The following is an 18,305-nucleotide window of genomic DNA, read 5'->3' on the forward strand; positions in this document are numbered from 1 at the left end:
AATTGAATCAGTCATCCAAAACCTTCCCAAAAGCAAAAGTCCGGGACCAGATGGCTTCACTAGTGAATTCTACCAAACCTTCAAAGAGGATCTAATACCAATCCTGCTCAAACTCTTCCAAAAAATTGAAGAAGAGACAGTACTCCCTAACTCATTTTATGAGGCCAACATTACCCTGATACCAAAACCTGGTAAGGACAACACAAAAAAAGAAAACTACAGACCAATATCTCTGATGAATACAGATGCAAAAATCCTAAACAAAATTCTAGCAAATCGAATACAACAATGCATTAAAAGATTATTCATCACAATCAAGTGGGGTTCATCCCAGGGCACAAGGATGGTTCAACATCCAAATCCATCAATGTGATACATCACATAAACAAAATAAAGGACAAAAATCATATGATTATATCAATTGATGCAGAAAAAGCATTTGACAAGATACAACATCCATTTATGATTAAAACACTTAATAAAATAGGTATAGAAGGAAAATACCTTAACATAATAAAGGCCATATATGACCTCAGCTAATCTCATAATTAATGGTGAAAAACTGAAGCCCTTTGCTCTACATTCAGGAACACGACAGGGCTGTCCCCTATCACCTCTGCTTTTCAACATAGTGTTGGAAGTCCTTGCCAGAGCAATCAGGCAAGAGAAAGAAATAAAAGGCATCGAAATTGGGAATGAAGAAGTTAAATTATCACTCTTTGCAGATGACATGATGCTATATATAGAAAACCCTAAAGACTCCACCAAAAAGCTATTAGAAACAATCAACGAATACAGTAAAGTTGCTGGCTACAAAATCAACGTACAAAAGTCCATTGCATTCCTATATACTAACAATGAAATCTCAGAAAAAGAAATACAAAAAACAATTCCTTTTGCAATTGCAGCAAAAAGAATAAAATACCTAGGAATAAACTTAACCAAGGATGTGAAGGACCTATATGCTGAAAACTATAAGACATTTTTTAAAGAAATTGAAGAAGACACAAAGAAATGGAAAGACATTCCGTGCTCATGGATTGGAAGAATCAACATAGTTAAAATGGCCATATTACCCAAAGCAATATACAGATTTAATGCAATCCCCATCAAAATCCCAATGGCATTTTTTAAAGAAATAGAACAAAAAATCATCAGATTTGTTTGGAACCACAAAAGACCCCGAATAGCCAAAGCAATCTTAAGAAAAAAGAACAATACTGGAGGTATCACACTCCCTGACTTTAGCTTGTACTACAGGGCTACAATAATCAAAACAGCATGGTATTGGCAGAAAAACAGACACATAGACCAATGGAATAGAATTGAGAACCCAGAAATAAAACCACATAAATATGGACAGATAATTTTTGACAAAGAAGCAAAAAACATACAATGGAGGAAAGACAGCCTCTTCAATAAATGGTGCTGGGAGAATTGGATAGCCATGTGCAAAAGAATGAAACTGGACTGCTATCTGTCACCATGTACCAAAATTAATTCAAAATGGATCAAAGACTTAAGCATAAGACCTGACACAATAAACTGCATAGAAGAAAACATAGGTACTAAACTTATGGACTTGGGTTCAAAGAGCATTTTATGAATTTGACTCCAAAGGCAAGGAAGTAAAAGCTAAAATAAACGAATGGGACTATATGAAACTTAAAAGCTTCTGCACAGCAAAAGAAACCATCAACAAAATAAAGAGGCAACCAACTGAATGGGAGAAGATTTTTTCAAACAGTGCCTCCGATAAGGAGCTAATATCCAAAATATACAAGGAACTCATGAAACTCAACAACAATAAAACAAACAACCCAATTAAAAAATGGGCAGAGGACCTGAAGAGACATTTCTCCAAAGAGGACATACAAATGGCAAATAGACATATGAAAAAATGCTCAACATCACTAATCATCAGAGAAATGCAAATAAAAACCACAATGAGATATCACCTCACCCCAGTCAGAATGGCTATCATCAACAAGACAAATAGTAACAAGTGTTGGAGAGGCTGTGGAGAAAAAGGAACCCTCATACACTGTTGGTGGGAATGCAGACTGGTTCTGCATTTATGGAAGGCAGTGCAGAGGTTCTTCAAAAAATTACACATAGAATTACCACATGTCCCAGCATTTCCTCTCCTGGGTATCTACCCAAAAATCTGAAAACATTTATACATAAATACACGTGTACTCCAATGTTCATTGCAGCTTTGTTTACGGTGGCTAAGACATGGAAACAACCAAAATGTCCTTCGATAGATGAATGGATAAAGAATTTGTGGTATGAAATACTATTCGGCGGTAAGAAAAGATGATAAAGAATATTTGTGACAACATGGATGGATCTTGAGAGTATAATGCTAAGCGAAATAAGTCAGACAGAAAAAGCAGACAACCATATGATTTCACTGATAATGTGGTATATAAACTAGAAACATCAAAAGAAGAAGACAAACAAGTGAGAAACAAAAACTCATAGACACAGACAATAGTTTAGTGGTTACCAGAGGGTAATGGGAGGGGTGTGGGAGATGAGTGTAAGGGGGATCAAATATATGGTGATGGAAAGAGAACTGACTCTGGGTGGTGAACACACAGTGGTATTTATAGAAGATGTAATACAGAATTGTCCACCTGAAATCTACGTAATTTCACTAACAATTGTCACCCCAATTAATTTTTTTTAGAAAAAGAACCAAATTGAAATTCTGGAGCTGAAGAACCCAATGAAAGATATAAAGATTGAAAAAGTGAGTTTAGTGGTTGCCAGAGGGTAAGGGGGGCGGGGGGTGGGGGGTGGGAGATGAGGGTAAGGGGGATCGAATATATGGTGACGGAAGGAGAACTGACTCTGGGTGATGAACACACAATGGGATTTATAGATGATGTAATACAGAATTGTACACCTGAAATCTATGTAATTTTACTAACAATTGTCACCCCAATAAATTTCATAAAATAAAATTAAAAAAAAAAAAAAAAGAAAAAGTGCGGTTAGGAACTAGAGTTGACAAGTTCGAGGATAGAATTAGTGAAATCGAGGATAGAAATCTAGAAACGACGCAGGTGGAAGAAGAGATAGACTGGAGAGTTAAGAGAAATGAAAGAACTCTGCAAGAACTATCTGACTCCATCAGAAAGAGCCATATAAAAATAATAGGTATACCAGGAGAAGAGAGGGAGAAGAGCATGGAGAATGTATTCCAACAAATAGTCTACAAGAACTTCCCGAACCTATGAATGACCTGGATCCTTGAATTCAAGAAATAAGCAGAAGACCTAATGATCTGAATCATAACAGGCCTGCTCCAAGACACATTATATGAAGCTGTTAAAAATTAATGACAAAGAAAGAATTCTCAAGACAGCCAGGGAAGAGGACACGGTAACCTACAAAGAAAGGCTATTAGAGTATCATCAGAATTTTCAGCAGAAACTGTATAATCCAGGAGGGAGTGGAATCAAATATTCAAACTATTAAAGAGAAAAATTACCAGCCATGAATAAAATATCCTGCAAAGTTCTCCTTTATATGTAACAGGAATAAAGACCTTTCTAGATATGCAGAAGCTGGTGGAATTTTCCACCACAAGGCCGGCATTACGGAAATGCTGAAGGAGGTTATTTCACCAGAAACAAAAAGACAAAAGGATACAGAACTATGAGGAATATTAGTAACACACAAACAGAAGCAAGAAATGGCAACCCCTACACAGAATAGGCCACTATACACTTAAACATAACATAAGGGTACAAGAGATAAACACATAAAAAAGGAAAAAGAGAAGAAAAGACAACTTACTACTACAATCAGAAATCAACTCACAGCATAGAGATAAACTGTGACAACATAAAAGGGGAGAAAGGGGAAGGTCTGAATTTGCAAAGGGGAATGGACATAAAATGCATGGTGAAGAAAAAGAACTATTGTGTATGTGAAACTTTCTTTTCCATAAACTTAACGGTAAAAACTCAAAAAAATCCATTCATCTATCGAAGGACATTTTGGTTGTTTCCATGTCTTGGCCACCGTAAACAAAGCTACAATGAACATTGGAGCACACGTGTCTTTATCTCTAAATGTTTTCAGATTTTTTGGGTAGATACCCAGGAGAGGGATTGCTGGGTCATATGGTAATTCTATTCGTAATTTTTTGAGGAACCTCCACACTGCCTTCCATAACGGCTGCACCAGTCTGCATTCCCACCAACAGTTTTGTGACAACATGGATGGATCTTGAGAGTGTAATGCTGAGCGAAATAAGTCAGACAGAAAAAGCAGAGAACCATGTGATTTCACAACATCCATTTATGATTAATACACTTAGTAAACCAGATATAGAAGGCAAATACCTTAACACAATAAAGGCCATATATGACAAACCCTCAGCTAATCTCATAATTAACGGTGAAAAACTGAAGCCCTTTGCTCTATGTTCAGGAACATGACAGGGCTGTCCCCTATCACCTCTGCTTTTCAACATAGTGTTGGAAGTCCTCGACAGAGCAATCAGGCAAGAGAAATAAATAAATGGTGTCCAGATAGGGAATGAAGAAGTTAAATTGTCACTCTTTGCAGATGACATGATGCTATATATAGAAATCCCTAAAGACTCCACCAAAAAGCTATTAGAAAAGATCAACGAATACAGTAAAGTTGCCGGCTACAATATCAACATACAAAAGTCCATTGCATTGCTATATACTAACAATGAAATCTCAGAAAAAGAAATAAAAGAAACAATTCCTTTTGCAATTGCAGCAAAAAGAATAAAACACTAGGAATAAACATAACCAAGTATGTGAAAGACCAATATGCTGAAAACTATAAGACATTTTTTAAAATTACTGAAGAAGACACAAAGAAATGGAAAGACATTCTGTGCTCATGGATTGGAAAAATCAACATAGTTAAAATGGCCATATTACCCAAAGCAATATACACATTTAATTCAATCCCCATCCCAATGGCAGTTCTTAAAGGAATAGAACAAAAAATCATCAGATTTGTTAGGAACCACAAAAGACCACAAAAAGCCAAAGCAATCTTAAGAAAAAAGAACAATGCTTGAGGTGTCACACTCCCTGATTTTAGCTTGTACTATAGGGCAACAATAATCAAAACAGCATGGTATTGGTAGTAAAACAGATACACAGACCAATGGAATAGAATTGAGATCTCAAAAACAAAATCACAGAAATATGGACAGATAATTTTTGAGAAAGAAGCAAAAACCATACAATGGAGAAAAGACAGCCTCTTCAATACACGGTGCTGGCAGAATTGGAAAGCCACGTGCAAAAGAATAAAATTGGACTGCTATCTGTCACCATGTACCAAAATCAATTCAAAATGGATCAAAGACTTTAGCATAAGATTGAAACCATAAACTGCATAGAAGAAAACATAGGTACTAACTTATAGATCTTAGGTTCAAAGACTTTTTTATGAGTTTAACTTCAAAGGCAAGGGAAGTAAAAGCTAAAATAAATGAATGGGACTGTATCAAACTTAAAAGCTTCTGCCCACCGAAAGAAACCATCGACAAAACAAAGAGGCAACCAACTTAATGGGAGAAGATTTTTGCAAACCGTGCCTCCGATAAGGGGCTAATATCCTATATATATAAGGAACTCATACAACCCTATAACAAAAAAGCAAACAACCCAATTGAAAAATGGGCAGAGGACCTGAAAAGACATTTCTCCAAAGAGGACATACAAATGGCCAATAGACAGATGAAAAAATGCTCAACATCACTAATCATTAGAGAAATGCAAATAAAAACCTCAATGAGATATCACCTCACCCCAGTCAGAATGGCTATCATCAACAAGAAAAATATTAAAAAGTGCTGGAGAAGCTGTGGAGAAAAAGGAACCCTCATACACTGCTGGTGGGAACACAGACTGGTGCAGCTGCTATGGAAGGCATTGTGGAGGTTCCTCAAAAAATTACGAATAGAATTACCATGTTACCCAGGAATCCCTCTCCTGGGTGTCTACTCAAGAAACCTGAGAACATCCATACATAAAGACAAGTGTGCTCCAATGTTCATTGCAGCTTTATTTACAGTGGCCAAGACATGGCAACAAACAAGATGTCGTTCTATAGATGAATGGACAAAGAAGTTGTGGTATGCATACGCAATAGAATACTATATGGTGGTAAGAAAAGATGAAATAGGACCATTTGTGACAACATGGCTGGACCTTGAGATTATAATGCTAAGCGAAATAAGTCAGACTGAAAAAGCAGAGTACCATATGATTTCACTGATATGTGGTATATAAAACTGAAAACAACAAAAGAAGAAGAGAATCAAATGAGAAACAAAAACTCATAGACACAGACAATCATTTAGTGGTTATCAAAGTGTCAGGGGAGAGGTGGGTGGTAGATGAGTGTAAAGGGGATCAAATATATGGTGATCTAAGGAGAACTGAGTCTGGGTGGTGAACACATAATGTGATTTATAGATGATGTAACACAGAATTGTATACCTGAAATCTATGTAAGTTTACTAAGATTGTCACCCCAATAAACTGTAATTAAAAGAAAAGTTATTTGGATAATGTGCCAGCAGTATTAAGAGGAAAATTTCTATCATTACCAGGCCTATTTCTGATGAATTCAGATGCAAAATCCTAAACAAAATACTAGCAAATCAAATACAACAATACATTAAAAATATTATACATAACAAACAAATGGAGTTCATTCCAGGGGCACAAAGATGGTTCAACATATGCAAATGAATCAACGTGATACACCACATAAACAGAATTAAAGACAAAAATCATATGATCATTTCAATAGATGCAGAAAAAGTATTTGACAAGGTATAAGATCCAATTATGATTAAAACACTTAATAAAATGGGTATAGAAGGAAAGTACCTGAACATAAGGCAAACCCTCCGCTAATATCATATTTAGTGCTGAAAAACTGAAAACTTTCCTCTAAGATCAGGAAGAGGACAGGGAAGCCCCCAGCCACCACTGTTATTCAATATAGTATTAGAAATCCTAGCTACAGCAATTAGACAAGTGAAAGAAATAAAATTTCTTTTGCCTGATTGGAAATTGGGAATGAAGAAGTCATGTTGTTTCTTTTGGCAGATGACATGATTCTTTATATAGAAAACCCTAAAGACTCAAAAAAACCCAACTATTAGAAACAATAAATAAATACAGTATAGTTGCAGGACAAAAATCAATGTACAAAAATTCATTTTGCTCCTATATACTAAGAATGAAATTACAGAAAAATAAGTGAAAAAAATAATTCCTTGTGCAATTGTAGTTAAAAGAATAAAATACCTATGAATAAGCTTAACAAAAAATGTAAAGGACACATACACTGAAAACTACAAGATGTTCTTAAAAGAAATTGAAGAAGACACAAAGAAATGGAAATATATTCTGTGCTCATGGATTGGAAGAATCAACATTACTAAAATGGCCATATTACCCAAAGCAATATACAGATGTAAGGGAATCCCCATCAAAATACCAATGGCATTTTTAAAAGAAATAGTACAAGAAATATAAGATTTGTATGGAATTACAAAAGACCTCAAATAGCCAAAGCAATCCTAAGAAAAAGGAAGAAGGCTGAAGGTATACTCAGTGACTTTAATTTATACTACAAAGTGACAATAATAAAAAAACATGGTATTGGCAGAAAAAGAGACACACAGACGAATAGAATAGAATTAAGAATCCAGAAACAAACCCACATCTATATGGGCAGATGATTTTTGACAAAGTAGCCAAAAACATATAGTGAAGAAAAGAAAGTCTTCTCAATAAATGGTGCTGGGAAAATTAGAAAGCCATATGTAAAATAATGAAAGTAGGTTGCTATTTCTCACCATATACAAAAATGAACTCAAAATGGATCACAGACCTAAATGTAAGACCTGAAACAATAAACTGCATAGAAGAAAGCATAGGTTCTAAATTGATGGACCTTGGGTTCAGAGAGGCTTTTATGAATTTGACTTGAAAGGCAAGGGAAGTAAAAGCAAAAATAAATGAGTGGAACTATATCAAATTAAAAAGCTTCTGCACAGCAAAAGAAACCATCAACAAAACAAAGAGGCAACCAACTGAATGGCAGAATTATTTGCAAACAACACCTCTGATGAATAACTCATAGAACTGAACAACAACAAAAAGACAATGAAATTAGAAAATGGGGAGTGGACATGAACAGACACTTCTCCCAAGAAGACACAAATGGCCAACAGATATACGAAAAGGTGCTCAACTTCATTAGCTATTAGGGAAATGGAAATCAAAACTGGAATGAGATATTACCTCACACCTGTTAGAATGGCTATCATCAACAAAACAAATACTAATAACAAGTGTTGGAGAGGCTGTGGAGAAAAGGGAACCCTCATACACTGATGGTAGGAATGTAAATTGGTGCAGCCAGTGTGGAAAACAGTATGGAGGTTTCTCAAAAAATTCAAAATAGAATAATATAAGACCCAGCAATCCCTCTTCTGGGTATCTACCCCAAAAAAACTGAAAACATTTATGTGTAATAATATGTGTACCCCTGTGTTCACTGCAGCATTATTCATGGTGGCCAAGACATAAAAACAACCAAAGTGTCCTTCAAAAGATAATTGGATAAGGAAGATGTGGTACATATAAATAATGGAATACTACTCAGCCATAAGAAAAGATGAAATACTGCCCTTTTGGACAACATGAGTGGATCCTGAGATTATCATGCTAAGCAAAATAAGTCATATTGAAAAAGTTGAGAACCATATGATTTCACTCATACGTGGGATATAAAACTGAAAGCAACAAATGAACAAGACAAACTTAAACTCATAGGCACAGACAACAGTTTAGTGGTTACCAGAGAGTAAGGGGGTGGGGGGTGGTAGAAAAGGGTAAAGGGGGTCAAGTATATGGTGATGGAAGGAGAACTGACTCTGGGTGGTGAACACACAATGCAATATATAGATGATGTATTATAGAAATGTAAACTTGAAACCTATATAATTTTACTATCCAATGTCACCCCAATATATTATCTACTATATATATATAGTAGATAATATATATATATATATGTGTATATATAGTATACATGTATTACATATATAATTGGTTTAGAATGTTGTGATGATTAACGTTTATATAACTATTAAGTGTTCGTGTTTATTTTTAAAAAAGCACTGAACCCCACAAATATTTGAGAAAATTGGAGGGCATTACCAAAGCACTTTCGTTTATAGGGATACAGTGTACTTGTAAAGTACCTTCTAAAGGAAACTCAAAAGTGCTTCACTTTTATTTATTCCTAAATCTTTATGAAATCAATGAAAGATGGAATGCAGTTAATTAAACCACAATAACTGCAACAAAAAAATCCCGTATTCATAGCACTTGTCTTCCAAAATGCTTCTATATCTTCAAATATATGATCATCAATGATTAATCTTCAATCATCACAGCACTCATGATAAATAGGTGGACTGACATAGAGACAATATGAAGAGTGAATGGCATTTTTGAGAGCTATGTGGTTGCAATCTGCACCCTAAGGAATGAGGTTAGCCTGGAGAGTTTTTGCAATAGAACTGTGCTATACTATGCCGGTATAGCCACCTCCTGACAGATTCCTTACTACCACCTAACCCTTAATATGGTATTCCCAAGTGGCTCCAAAACAGAGCTGATTTCAACTTCTTAACATCCTCTAGGATTTCTTCAGTTTGTACTCATTCAACTAGATAGCTTGGAACTAGACTATCCTCCAGCAATAGCTTAAAGACAACAGATATAAAAGAAAGAAGAGGTAGATATCTCTGTTACATAGTCCCAGACTCAGAAACTAAATAGAATTGCTTGTTTGCTTATAGTTTCATAGCTAGAAACCTGCCAACATAGCCATAGGTTCTATTTTTCTGTCTTGATGTAATAGTAATACGGCGATGGTAACAGAGCTTCATTCAAATCTTGGAGATTAACTAACATTGACTCAATGTTTGTGTCTCAGCCAAGTTCACAAGTTGAAACCTAATCCTCAATGTGATGGTATTTGGAGGTGGTACTTTCAGGAGATGGCTAGGTCCTAAGGATGGAGCCCTCACAAATGGGATTAGTGCCATTACAAAAGGGACCTCATTGAGCTCCCTAGCTCCTTTTTCCATGAGGACACAGTGAGAGGACAGCTGTTTATGCATTAGCACGTGGGCTATTGCCAGACATGGAATTTACAAGCACCTTGATCTTTGGCTTCCAAGCCTCTAGAACTGTGAGAAATAAATGTTTGTTGTTTAAGATATCCAGCATTTTTGTTAGAGCAGCCCAAATAGATGAAGACACTAATCCTCATGGACTATACTTCCCCAGGATGCCTTGGTTTACCTAAATCTCAATGAATTAAAAGAAGGGAGGGTCAAAATGATGCCTCGAGATTTCTCTGCAAACAGTGTCTACCATACTGTCTCATTAACTCAGGTCAAGTTGGTGAAGGTCTGGTATAATAGTTATATATGGACTTTTAATATGTAGATTATGGTGAGGTTGAGAGCTGATCTCCAGTCTTTTCTCAGCCAGCACTACAGCTATGTTTTCCTCAACTACCCTGTGATAATTATGGGCTCTGTAATATTTTACCTGAAATAGAATATAAAGGAGACCCGGACTAGCAGGGTTTCATTAACTTTCCAACTATGAAGTTGTAAGTATAAAAAAGTTTATGTGTGGGAATATACAAGGAGCCTTGCACAGATTGTGCCATTTCATGTCAGTATTCCTGAAAAGTAGGTATCATTAACCACATTATATAAATGAGGAAACTGTTACACAGAGAGGTTATGTCACTTGCCCGAGATCACACAAGTAGAAAGTGGCAGAGGCTAGATTTGAACCCAGCTCTATCAGGCTCTAAACCCATTCTCTAAATTGTTGTCAAACTGCCTTTCTTTAAAAAGACTACTATTCAAGAAGAAGTTGCTACATTATATTTCTAATTTAAAATTTTATTTTATATAAAACAAATTTTGTCCCTTTAAAAGTTCTGTCAGGAAAATAATAGAGACTCTAAATAGATATATCTATAGGTTAAATTATCCTGAAGGGTGTGATTGGCTTATAAAAAAATAAAAATTAAACTCTGTACTCTCAGGCCTCCCAATATTCAAATACAGTTGACATTGTTAGGCTATATAGTAAAGCAGAAAAAATAACAGATGAAATATTTCCGAGTTGCAGTCCCGGTTCTGTCATGTACTAGCTGTGTGATCCTGGACAAGTTATTGAACTATGGATTAAATGTTTATATGTCTAATCACCATGAATATTAAATGAGATCAGGTATGTAAAGTGACTGATGGTGCCTAGTATGTGGAAAACCTTCAACAAATGGTAAATGTTATTGCTATTACTATCATTAAGAACAACACTGAAGGGGTAAAACAGTACAAAAGAACAGGAAATGAAAGGGGGTGTCGAGGAGGATCTATTTTAAAAATTATTTATTTATTTTTTCAGTTACAGTTGACATTCAATTTTATTTTTCATTAGTTTTAGGTGTACAGCTAAATGGTATGATTCTATATTACTTTAAGCACACTTTAGAAAAGAGCAAACACAGAAAAATGAGTAGATTTTCAATAAGAAATGACTACTAATGAAGATGGAGTCCTCGTCTGTTAGGGCTAGGTGCCAGAGGGATACTCCCAGTACTCTGTTATTGTTTTCTTTTTTTCTTTCTTTCTTTCTTTTTTTTTTTTTTTTTAAGGAGGGCGCAGCTCACAGTGGCCCATACAGGGATCGAACCGGCAACCTTGGTGTTATTAGTACCATGCTCTAACCAATTGAGCTAAATGGCCACCCTGCTGCTTTTCATTTTTAAGCAGGAAGTTATAAAATAGATATAAGATAGGTGGAGGTAAGATAAGTTTATTCCTTGTATTGATTGAGAATAGACTAGATGCATCTTAAACCCAGATGATACTTATGTACTGTGGTTAAACAAATTAAAGAGTCTATCTAGTAGCAAGGAAAAGTGACAAACATCCACTCCCTGCTATTCAAATTCTCTGAAGCAGATTTTTCAGAGAAGATCTATGACCGTAAAAGATGTTCCAAAGTACTCGTACACTTATCTCCCACTGTTGAGAACATTTGAAGTATATCTAAGTAACTGAATATGTGAAACAATAAAAAAATGACACCTATTTTTTTTCCACGGGTCTAAAATTGCTTTAATTTTTAATCTGAATATGTCTCTTCCTTATACACATTTTTTAAAAAGACTGATTAGTGGTTCACTTAATGTTTAAGTAAAGCAGTTACTTTTAGAAAAAGCAGTTAGCTGAGTTACCGCAGACTCTGACTTCTCAGCCATAATCACCTAGAGAAATGATTGACTTGCCTGGCTATGTACCCAGGGAAAGCACCACTTATCTGGTGACATTTCCCCACACTGCAAGTAAAAATCATTACAGGAATAATCTATGTTCCAGGGGAAGAACCTACCGAATTTAGTCCTATATTAGTGATGGGAAATGCTTTGCTTCCCCTAAGGTTATTATTTCCTGAACGAAATAATTTTAAATTGCATGTTATAAAATGACAGAAAGCTGCCATATTATAAAAATGATTATATTCCATGAAGAAAAACTCACCATTTAAAAAAATGACCAAAAAAAGCACAAGATTCTTCAGAGTTGACCCCAAATCACATTTTGAAGCAAAAGAAATCTCAAATGACTTCAAAATACGAGTTAAGTGACCCAGGTCTCAAGTCTAGATGGATACCAACACAGCTTTTTATACCAAACAATGGTTTTTAAAAACCTTTATAAAATAAACTTACACATTACCTGGTAATTGTTTTGGTTTTGTGATAACCTCAACTGGTTTGATGATGCAAAATGTGAAGAAAAATTACTCCGTGATGGATTTGTATTACTGTACATTGTAGTAGATGCTGCATGTAATGAGGTCCGTGGTGTCACATGGTAGTCTCTGTTTTGATACAGTACATTGTCTGACAAATCTCTAATATTCACCATTTGTGAATTTGGCATATTTCTTCCTGGTCCTGGCAAAGCTGTACTTTGGTTCTCAGCTTGAAGGGAACTGCAACTTTCATAAAATCTTGAGTACCTTGGAATCTGTGCTCCCATCAATGCTAACTCTTCCTCTCTGGCATACTCATCATCAGCATCTCCAGTTTCCATTGCAATGGAAAAACAAGTTCCTTCTGCTGAACTAGGCTTCTGTGGGGCATTTTCTTCCAGAATTCTCTGGGGGTAATCACTACTAACTGCCAATGAAAATACTTCACGGATTTCCAAGTTTTGTGTTCTACAATAAGGATCTCTAATAGGTGGCTTTTGCCCACATAAGTTATGTGATGTTAGACCCGTGTGTTCAGGCTTATAGGGCCTTTGAATTCCAACTGGTTCAATTTTGCAAGGTCGGTGGCACACAGATGTCTTTTGAGGTACCGTCGTCTCAGAGGCTTGCATTGGAGAGCTCCTATAGTTTTTCTTTGTGTGATTATAAACTGAGTTTTCAGCATTTAGCACACTTGTCTGTCTTGACAAAATAATTGTTTTTTCACCTAAGAGCAGAGAGGCGTTTTTACAGTGTGCTACTTGTCTTTGAACAGGAATGTGCAACTGAAACTCAGTATTATTTTTACTGGCCGTTTTCTGAATAGGGATTTTATGTGCTTCTGTAATTTGTGTATTTGTATGTTTGGTTGTCCCTTGCCTACTTGATGAACTGGCTGGACAGTATATACCAGTTACAACGACATCGTTGTTGGCAGATGTCCAAGAAGACTGTTGGCTTGAGGGTCGAGCAATATTAACCACATTTCTGACAGTAATGTCTGGAGCTGCCAAAGAAGTACCAGAAACATTTCCTGTTGTTGCTGCTCCTGATTCAGAATTTTTACTGCTCATTTTTCTTCTCTTATTGCCAACCCACGTCTGAAAAAATAAAAATATATATATTATGGAAAAGGTATTAAAAAACAAGATAAAACAATTTCTAAGTGATAAATTGTATTCTCATTTGTCATAGAACCAAGGCTTATACAAATTAAAAGACACAATAAATTAAAAATAACTAAAGTATAAGGTTATAGATGATCAGGAACTTGCACTTAATAAATATGTAGGAACTTTGATAATAGAATTGTATTGTTGTTCCTTTCCTCCCCAAAACCTATCTGATTAATCTGTAGCAAGAATCTTTAAAATATTTATATCCATTGACCTAATAAATCCACTTCTGTGAATTTATCCTTAAAAATAATCATAGATGTATAAAAAGTTTATATGCAATGATATTCATCATATGTTTATTTGTAATAGTGAAAAACTGGAAGCATAATAAAGGTAGGATAGTTAATGACATTGGAAAATGCTATTATAGTATTGTTAAACAAATATATACTTGCAATCTTCAGGTTTAACAACTTCTGTTCTATGAATATATCATAATTTGGTTAATTTAGTATTGCTAGATATTTATATTATTTTCAGAAATATTGACTATTATAAAACATACTGCAATACACATCATTGTACGTGAATCTTTGTGGTATTGGTCTGTTAGAATGCTATTCTAAAAAGCAAGTTGCTGTGCTTTTTGATATTTTCAAAGTACCCTCAATGTATAACAGTTCTGGTTTCCCCACACCCTTGCCAACATTGCATTATCTTTTTGTAGTCTTTACTAGCCCAGGAGTTAAAAAGACATATAATTGCTGTTTTGATTTGAATTTCTATGGTTACTATATTACTTTGATAGAATTGCTTATCCATTTCCTTTACTCATTTTTATATTGAGATATTTGTCTTTTAAATTGATTTATAAGAGCAATTTTCTACTAAATGTAGCAATACTGTCATAAGTTGCAAATATTTTTCCCAGTTTGTCATTTATTTATACTACTTTTCTTTGTAAAACTTTTTTCTACTTACCAAATTTTATACAGTGAATATGTATTACTTTCATAAACAGAAAATATGTTATTAATAAAAATAATGCCAGTGGCTGGCAGTTAGGACTTGATTACAAAATACGTACTTTTATGTAAGTAATTTATTATAATAATCTTAGTATTATTATGCTGAATCATGATTCTTCTTAAAATATGCAATAAGAAATATTACATTCCATAATGTGATTAGTAAACTTTATAGCTATTTCAAAATGCATCCCATATTACAAAGTAGCAAAGTACATTAATCTATTAAGAATTTAAAAAAATAAATAAATGAAAACACTAAATGAACTGGCTTTGCACAAACATGTTTTGAGTATATTTGGTTAACTTTTGTATGATATAGTTTTGAAGACCACAGAAATTATACAATTTTCAATGCTTATTTGTATTATGAACAACTTTAATGTTGCTATAATACTATAAATAAAAACTATCATGTATTGAATCCCCATTATGTGTTTTTATATATATTAGCTCCTTTGCTAGGTGTTAATTTTCTAATTGTATAAGTGAAAAATATTGAGGTTTAGAAATATTAAGTAGCTTGTGGATATCTGACACAATGATTTAAAATCAATTTTACTTGCGCTTAAAGCATAGTCTCTTTCCACTATGGTTGAGAAACTGCTAAAATGGTCATCTCTGTTGGGCATTTTACTTTTATAACTAGCATTTCTCTAATAAAAAAAGTTCTATTAACTGAGATGACTCCATTTGCTTCACATGAGTCTGAGAATTTTAAAGTTGCCCTGATTTAGTTTTATTAAACAGTAGAAGTGACAATTATAAGAGGGACAAATGAATATAAATGTCTCAGGAGAAGAAGGCAGGGGAAAAAAACTGAAAGGTTTTAAAGTATATATACTCAAGAGAAATGTCTAAAAAGAAATGTTTTGGGACAAATATAATTTTGGTGTAGTTTAAAAAGGTGACTTGTACAAATATTCAAAGTAAGTTACTGTGCTATGGCTTTTCAAGTATGAAAAACATGCATAGAAATCATGATGCATTTGTTCATAATTATTACAAAAATACATAGGCATTACACTTAAAAACTTTAAATAGGAAAGCAAAATGAATTAGTAAAATTTGAACTCAAGAACTACTACATCTGGAGAGCAGCTCTGGGCAATATTTCTAAGAAAAATAAACAACTTACTATATTCTTATCACAATATGACAATACCTACCTTAACACAGGAAGTTTAAGAATGATCTTAGTGCATTGTAAATTTATGGTTTATTCTTATAATGTAAATATTTACTTATATAGCTTACTATGTACTTATATTACGTACCTATCAAAAAGTAAAATGCAGTAGAATATTGTGTGCATACGAGGTCTGACAATTAAGTTCAAGAACTTGCCACCATGTGCTTACATTGGCAGCACTGTACAAACATCTCGGTAAGGTTTCATAACCTTGGTATATCAGTGTCTCACAGCTGTGTTCATGTTGATGTGCGGTGGGTCTTGCTGAGTGGCATTCATTATTGTTGTTGTGTGTTTTTGTGTGCCATTGCGAGAATGTTTGAGCTTGAATTAGAGCAATGAAAAAACATTAAATTTCTTGTTAAACTTGGCAAGAGTGGAAATGAAATCAGGGATATGTTAGTCCAAGTTTATGGGGATAATGCCATGAAGAAAACGGCAGTGTACAAATGGATTAAACGTTTTTCTGAGGGGAGAGAACACATCACTGATGAAGAGAGGTCAGGGCAGCCAGTAACAAGAAGAACTGATGAAAACATTGCAAAAATTCATCAAATCGTGGATCAAAATCATCGGTTTACTGTGAGAAGCATAGCAGACCAAGTGAACATCACTAGAGAAACAGTTAGAAAAATCTTAACTGAAAATCTTGGCATGAGAAAGGTGTGTGCAAAAGTAGTCCCGAAGAAGCTCACTGATGAACAAAAGCAAAGTAGAGTCAAAGTTTGCCAAGACCTTTTGGAGAGGCAAGATGATGTTTTGGGCTGTGTTATCATTGGTGATGAAACATGGGTGTACCAATACGACCCTGAAACAAAGCATCAAAGTGCACAATGGAAGTCAGCCAATTCTCCACTACTAAAAATGTTCCATCAATCGAAATCAAGAGTCAAAACAATGTTGCTAACTTTTTTTGATATCAGAGGGATTATTCATTATGAATTTGCACCAACTGGACAAACAGTTAACCAAGTTTACTATTTGGAAGTGCTGAAAAGGCTGCGTGAAAAAGTTAGACGAAAATGACCTGAACTTTTCACCAACAATTCATGGCTCTTACATCACAACAATATACCAGCTCAGATGGCACTGTCTGTGGAGGACTTTTTAGCCAGTAAACACATAAGTGTATTGGAACACCCTTCCTACTCACCTGATCTAGCTCCCAATGACTTCTTTCTTTACCCGAAGATAAAGGAACTATTGAAAGGAAGACATTTTGATGACATTCAGGACATTAAGGGTAATACAGTGACAGCTCTGATGGCCATTCCAGGAAAAGAGTTCCAAAATTGCTTTGCAGGGTGGACTAGACGCTGGTGTCGGTGCATAGCTTCCCAAGGGGAATACTTTGAAGGTGACCATAGTGATATTCAGCAATGAGGTATGTAGCACTTTTTCTAGGATAAGTTTGTGAACTTAGTTGTCAGACTCCGTATGAAACTCAGCTATCTAACCTCACTTGTCAAGAAGGCAGCCAACATAGATGTCACATGCTCCAGGTACTTTACTAAAAGGACATTCCCTTACCTTAAAACACACTTTCTTTTGTTTTATACATAGTTTTACCAAGTCTGGTATCTTAATCTATAACAAATTAGAAGTAACAAAGTAGGAGGAGCATTGGTGATAGAGACTGCTTTTGGACATACCTTGTTAGCATCAAAACTAAGAATGTTTACTAAATATTGCTCACTAAAAAGAAGAAAAAATACATAAGAGAATCAATGTGAGAAATCAATAAATAGTCTGGTGTTCTTTAGTAAAGGAGAAATTTACCCCCAAAACCTTACGATGTTGTGAGCATAATTACATGAGCACAGTACAATAACTTATTTCTATAATGAAACTCTGAATCACAAAGTAAGGGTTTAATCATTTTCAATATTCTCTATTGAAGTAAAGTATGAAAGTGTATACTTAAGAAACATTTTCCACTTAAAATCTTGAAAATAAAGAAAATTCATTGCCTGAGGGTTCCAAACAACTGAATTAAATTTTCCTAAAAGTCAGTTACAGGATCCAAAATTTACCAGTGCTTATAGGATATAGAGTCCTTTTTCAAACACCTCAT

At 34.7% G+C, this 18,305-nt stretch overlaps 1 protein-coding gene across 3 annotated transcripts in view; it reads right to left on the reverse strand.

Moving 5' to 3' along the window:
* Positions 1–18,305, reverse strand: part of HDX (highly divergent homeobox) — a 198,619-nt gene that overhangs the window by 132,803 nt on the left and 47,511 nt on the right. For all 3 annotated transcript variants that reach the window (XM_074323748.1, XM_074323747.1, XM_019717595.2), the window contains one exon: positions 12,875–13,993. In XM_074323748.1, coding sequence (XP_074179849.1) covers positions 12,875–13,966 — 1,092 coding nt within the window. In that variant the 5' untranslated portion in view covers positions 13,967–13,993. The remainder of the gene's footprint in view (positions 1–12,874; positions 13,994–18,305) is intronic.

The sequence above is a fragment of the Rhinolophus sinicus genome, chromosome X (genome assembly GCF_036562045.2).
Source record: "Rhinolophus sinicus isolate RSC01 chromosome X, ASM3656204v1, whole genome shotgun sequence".
NCBI lineage: Eukaryota > Metazoa > Chordata > Mammalia > Chiroptera > Rhinolophidae > Rhinolophus > Rhinolophus sinicus.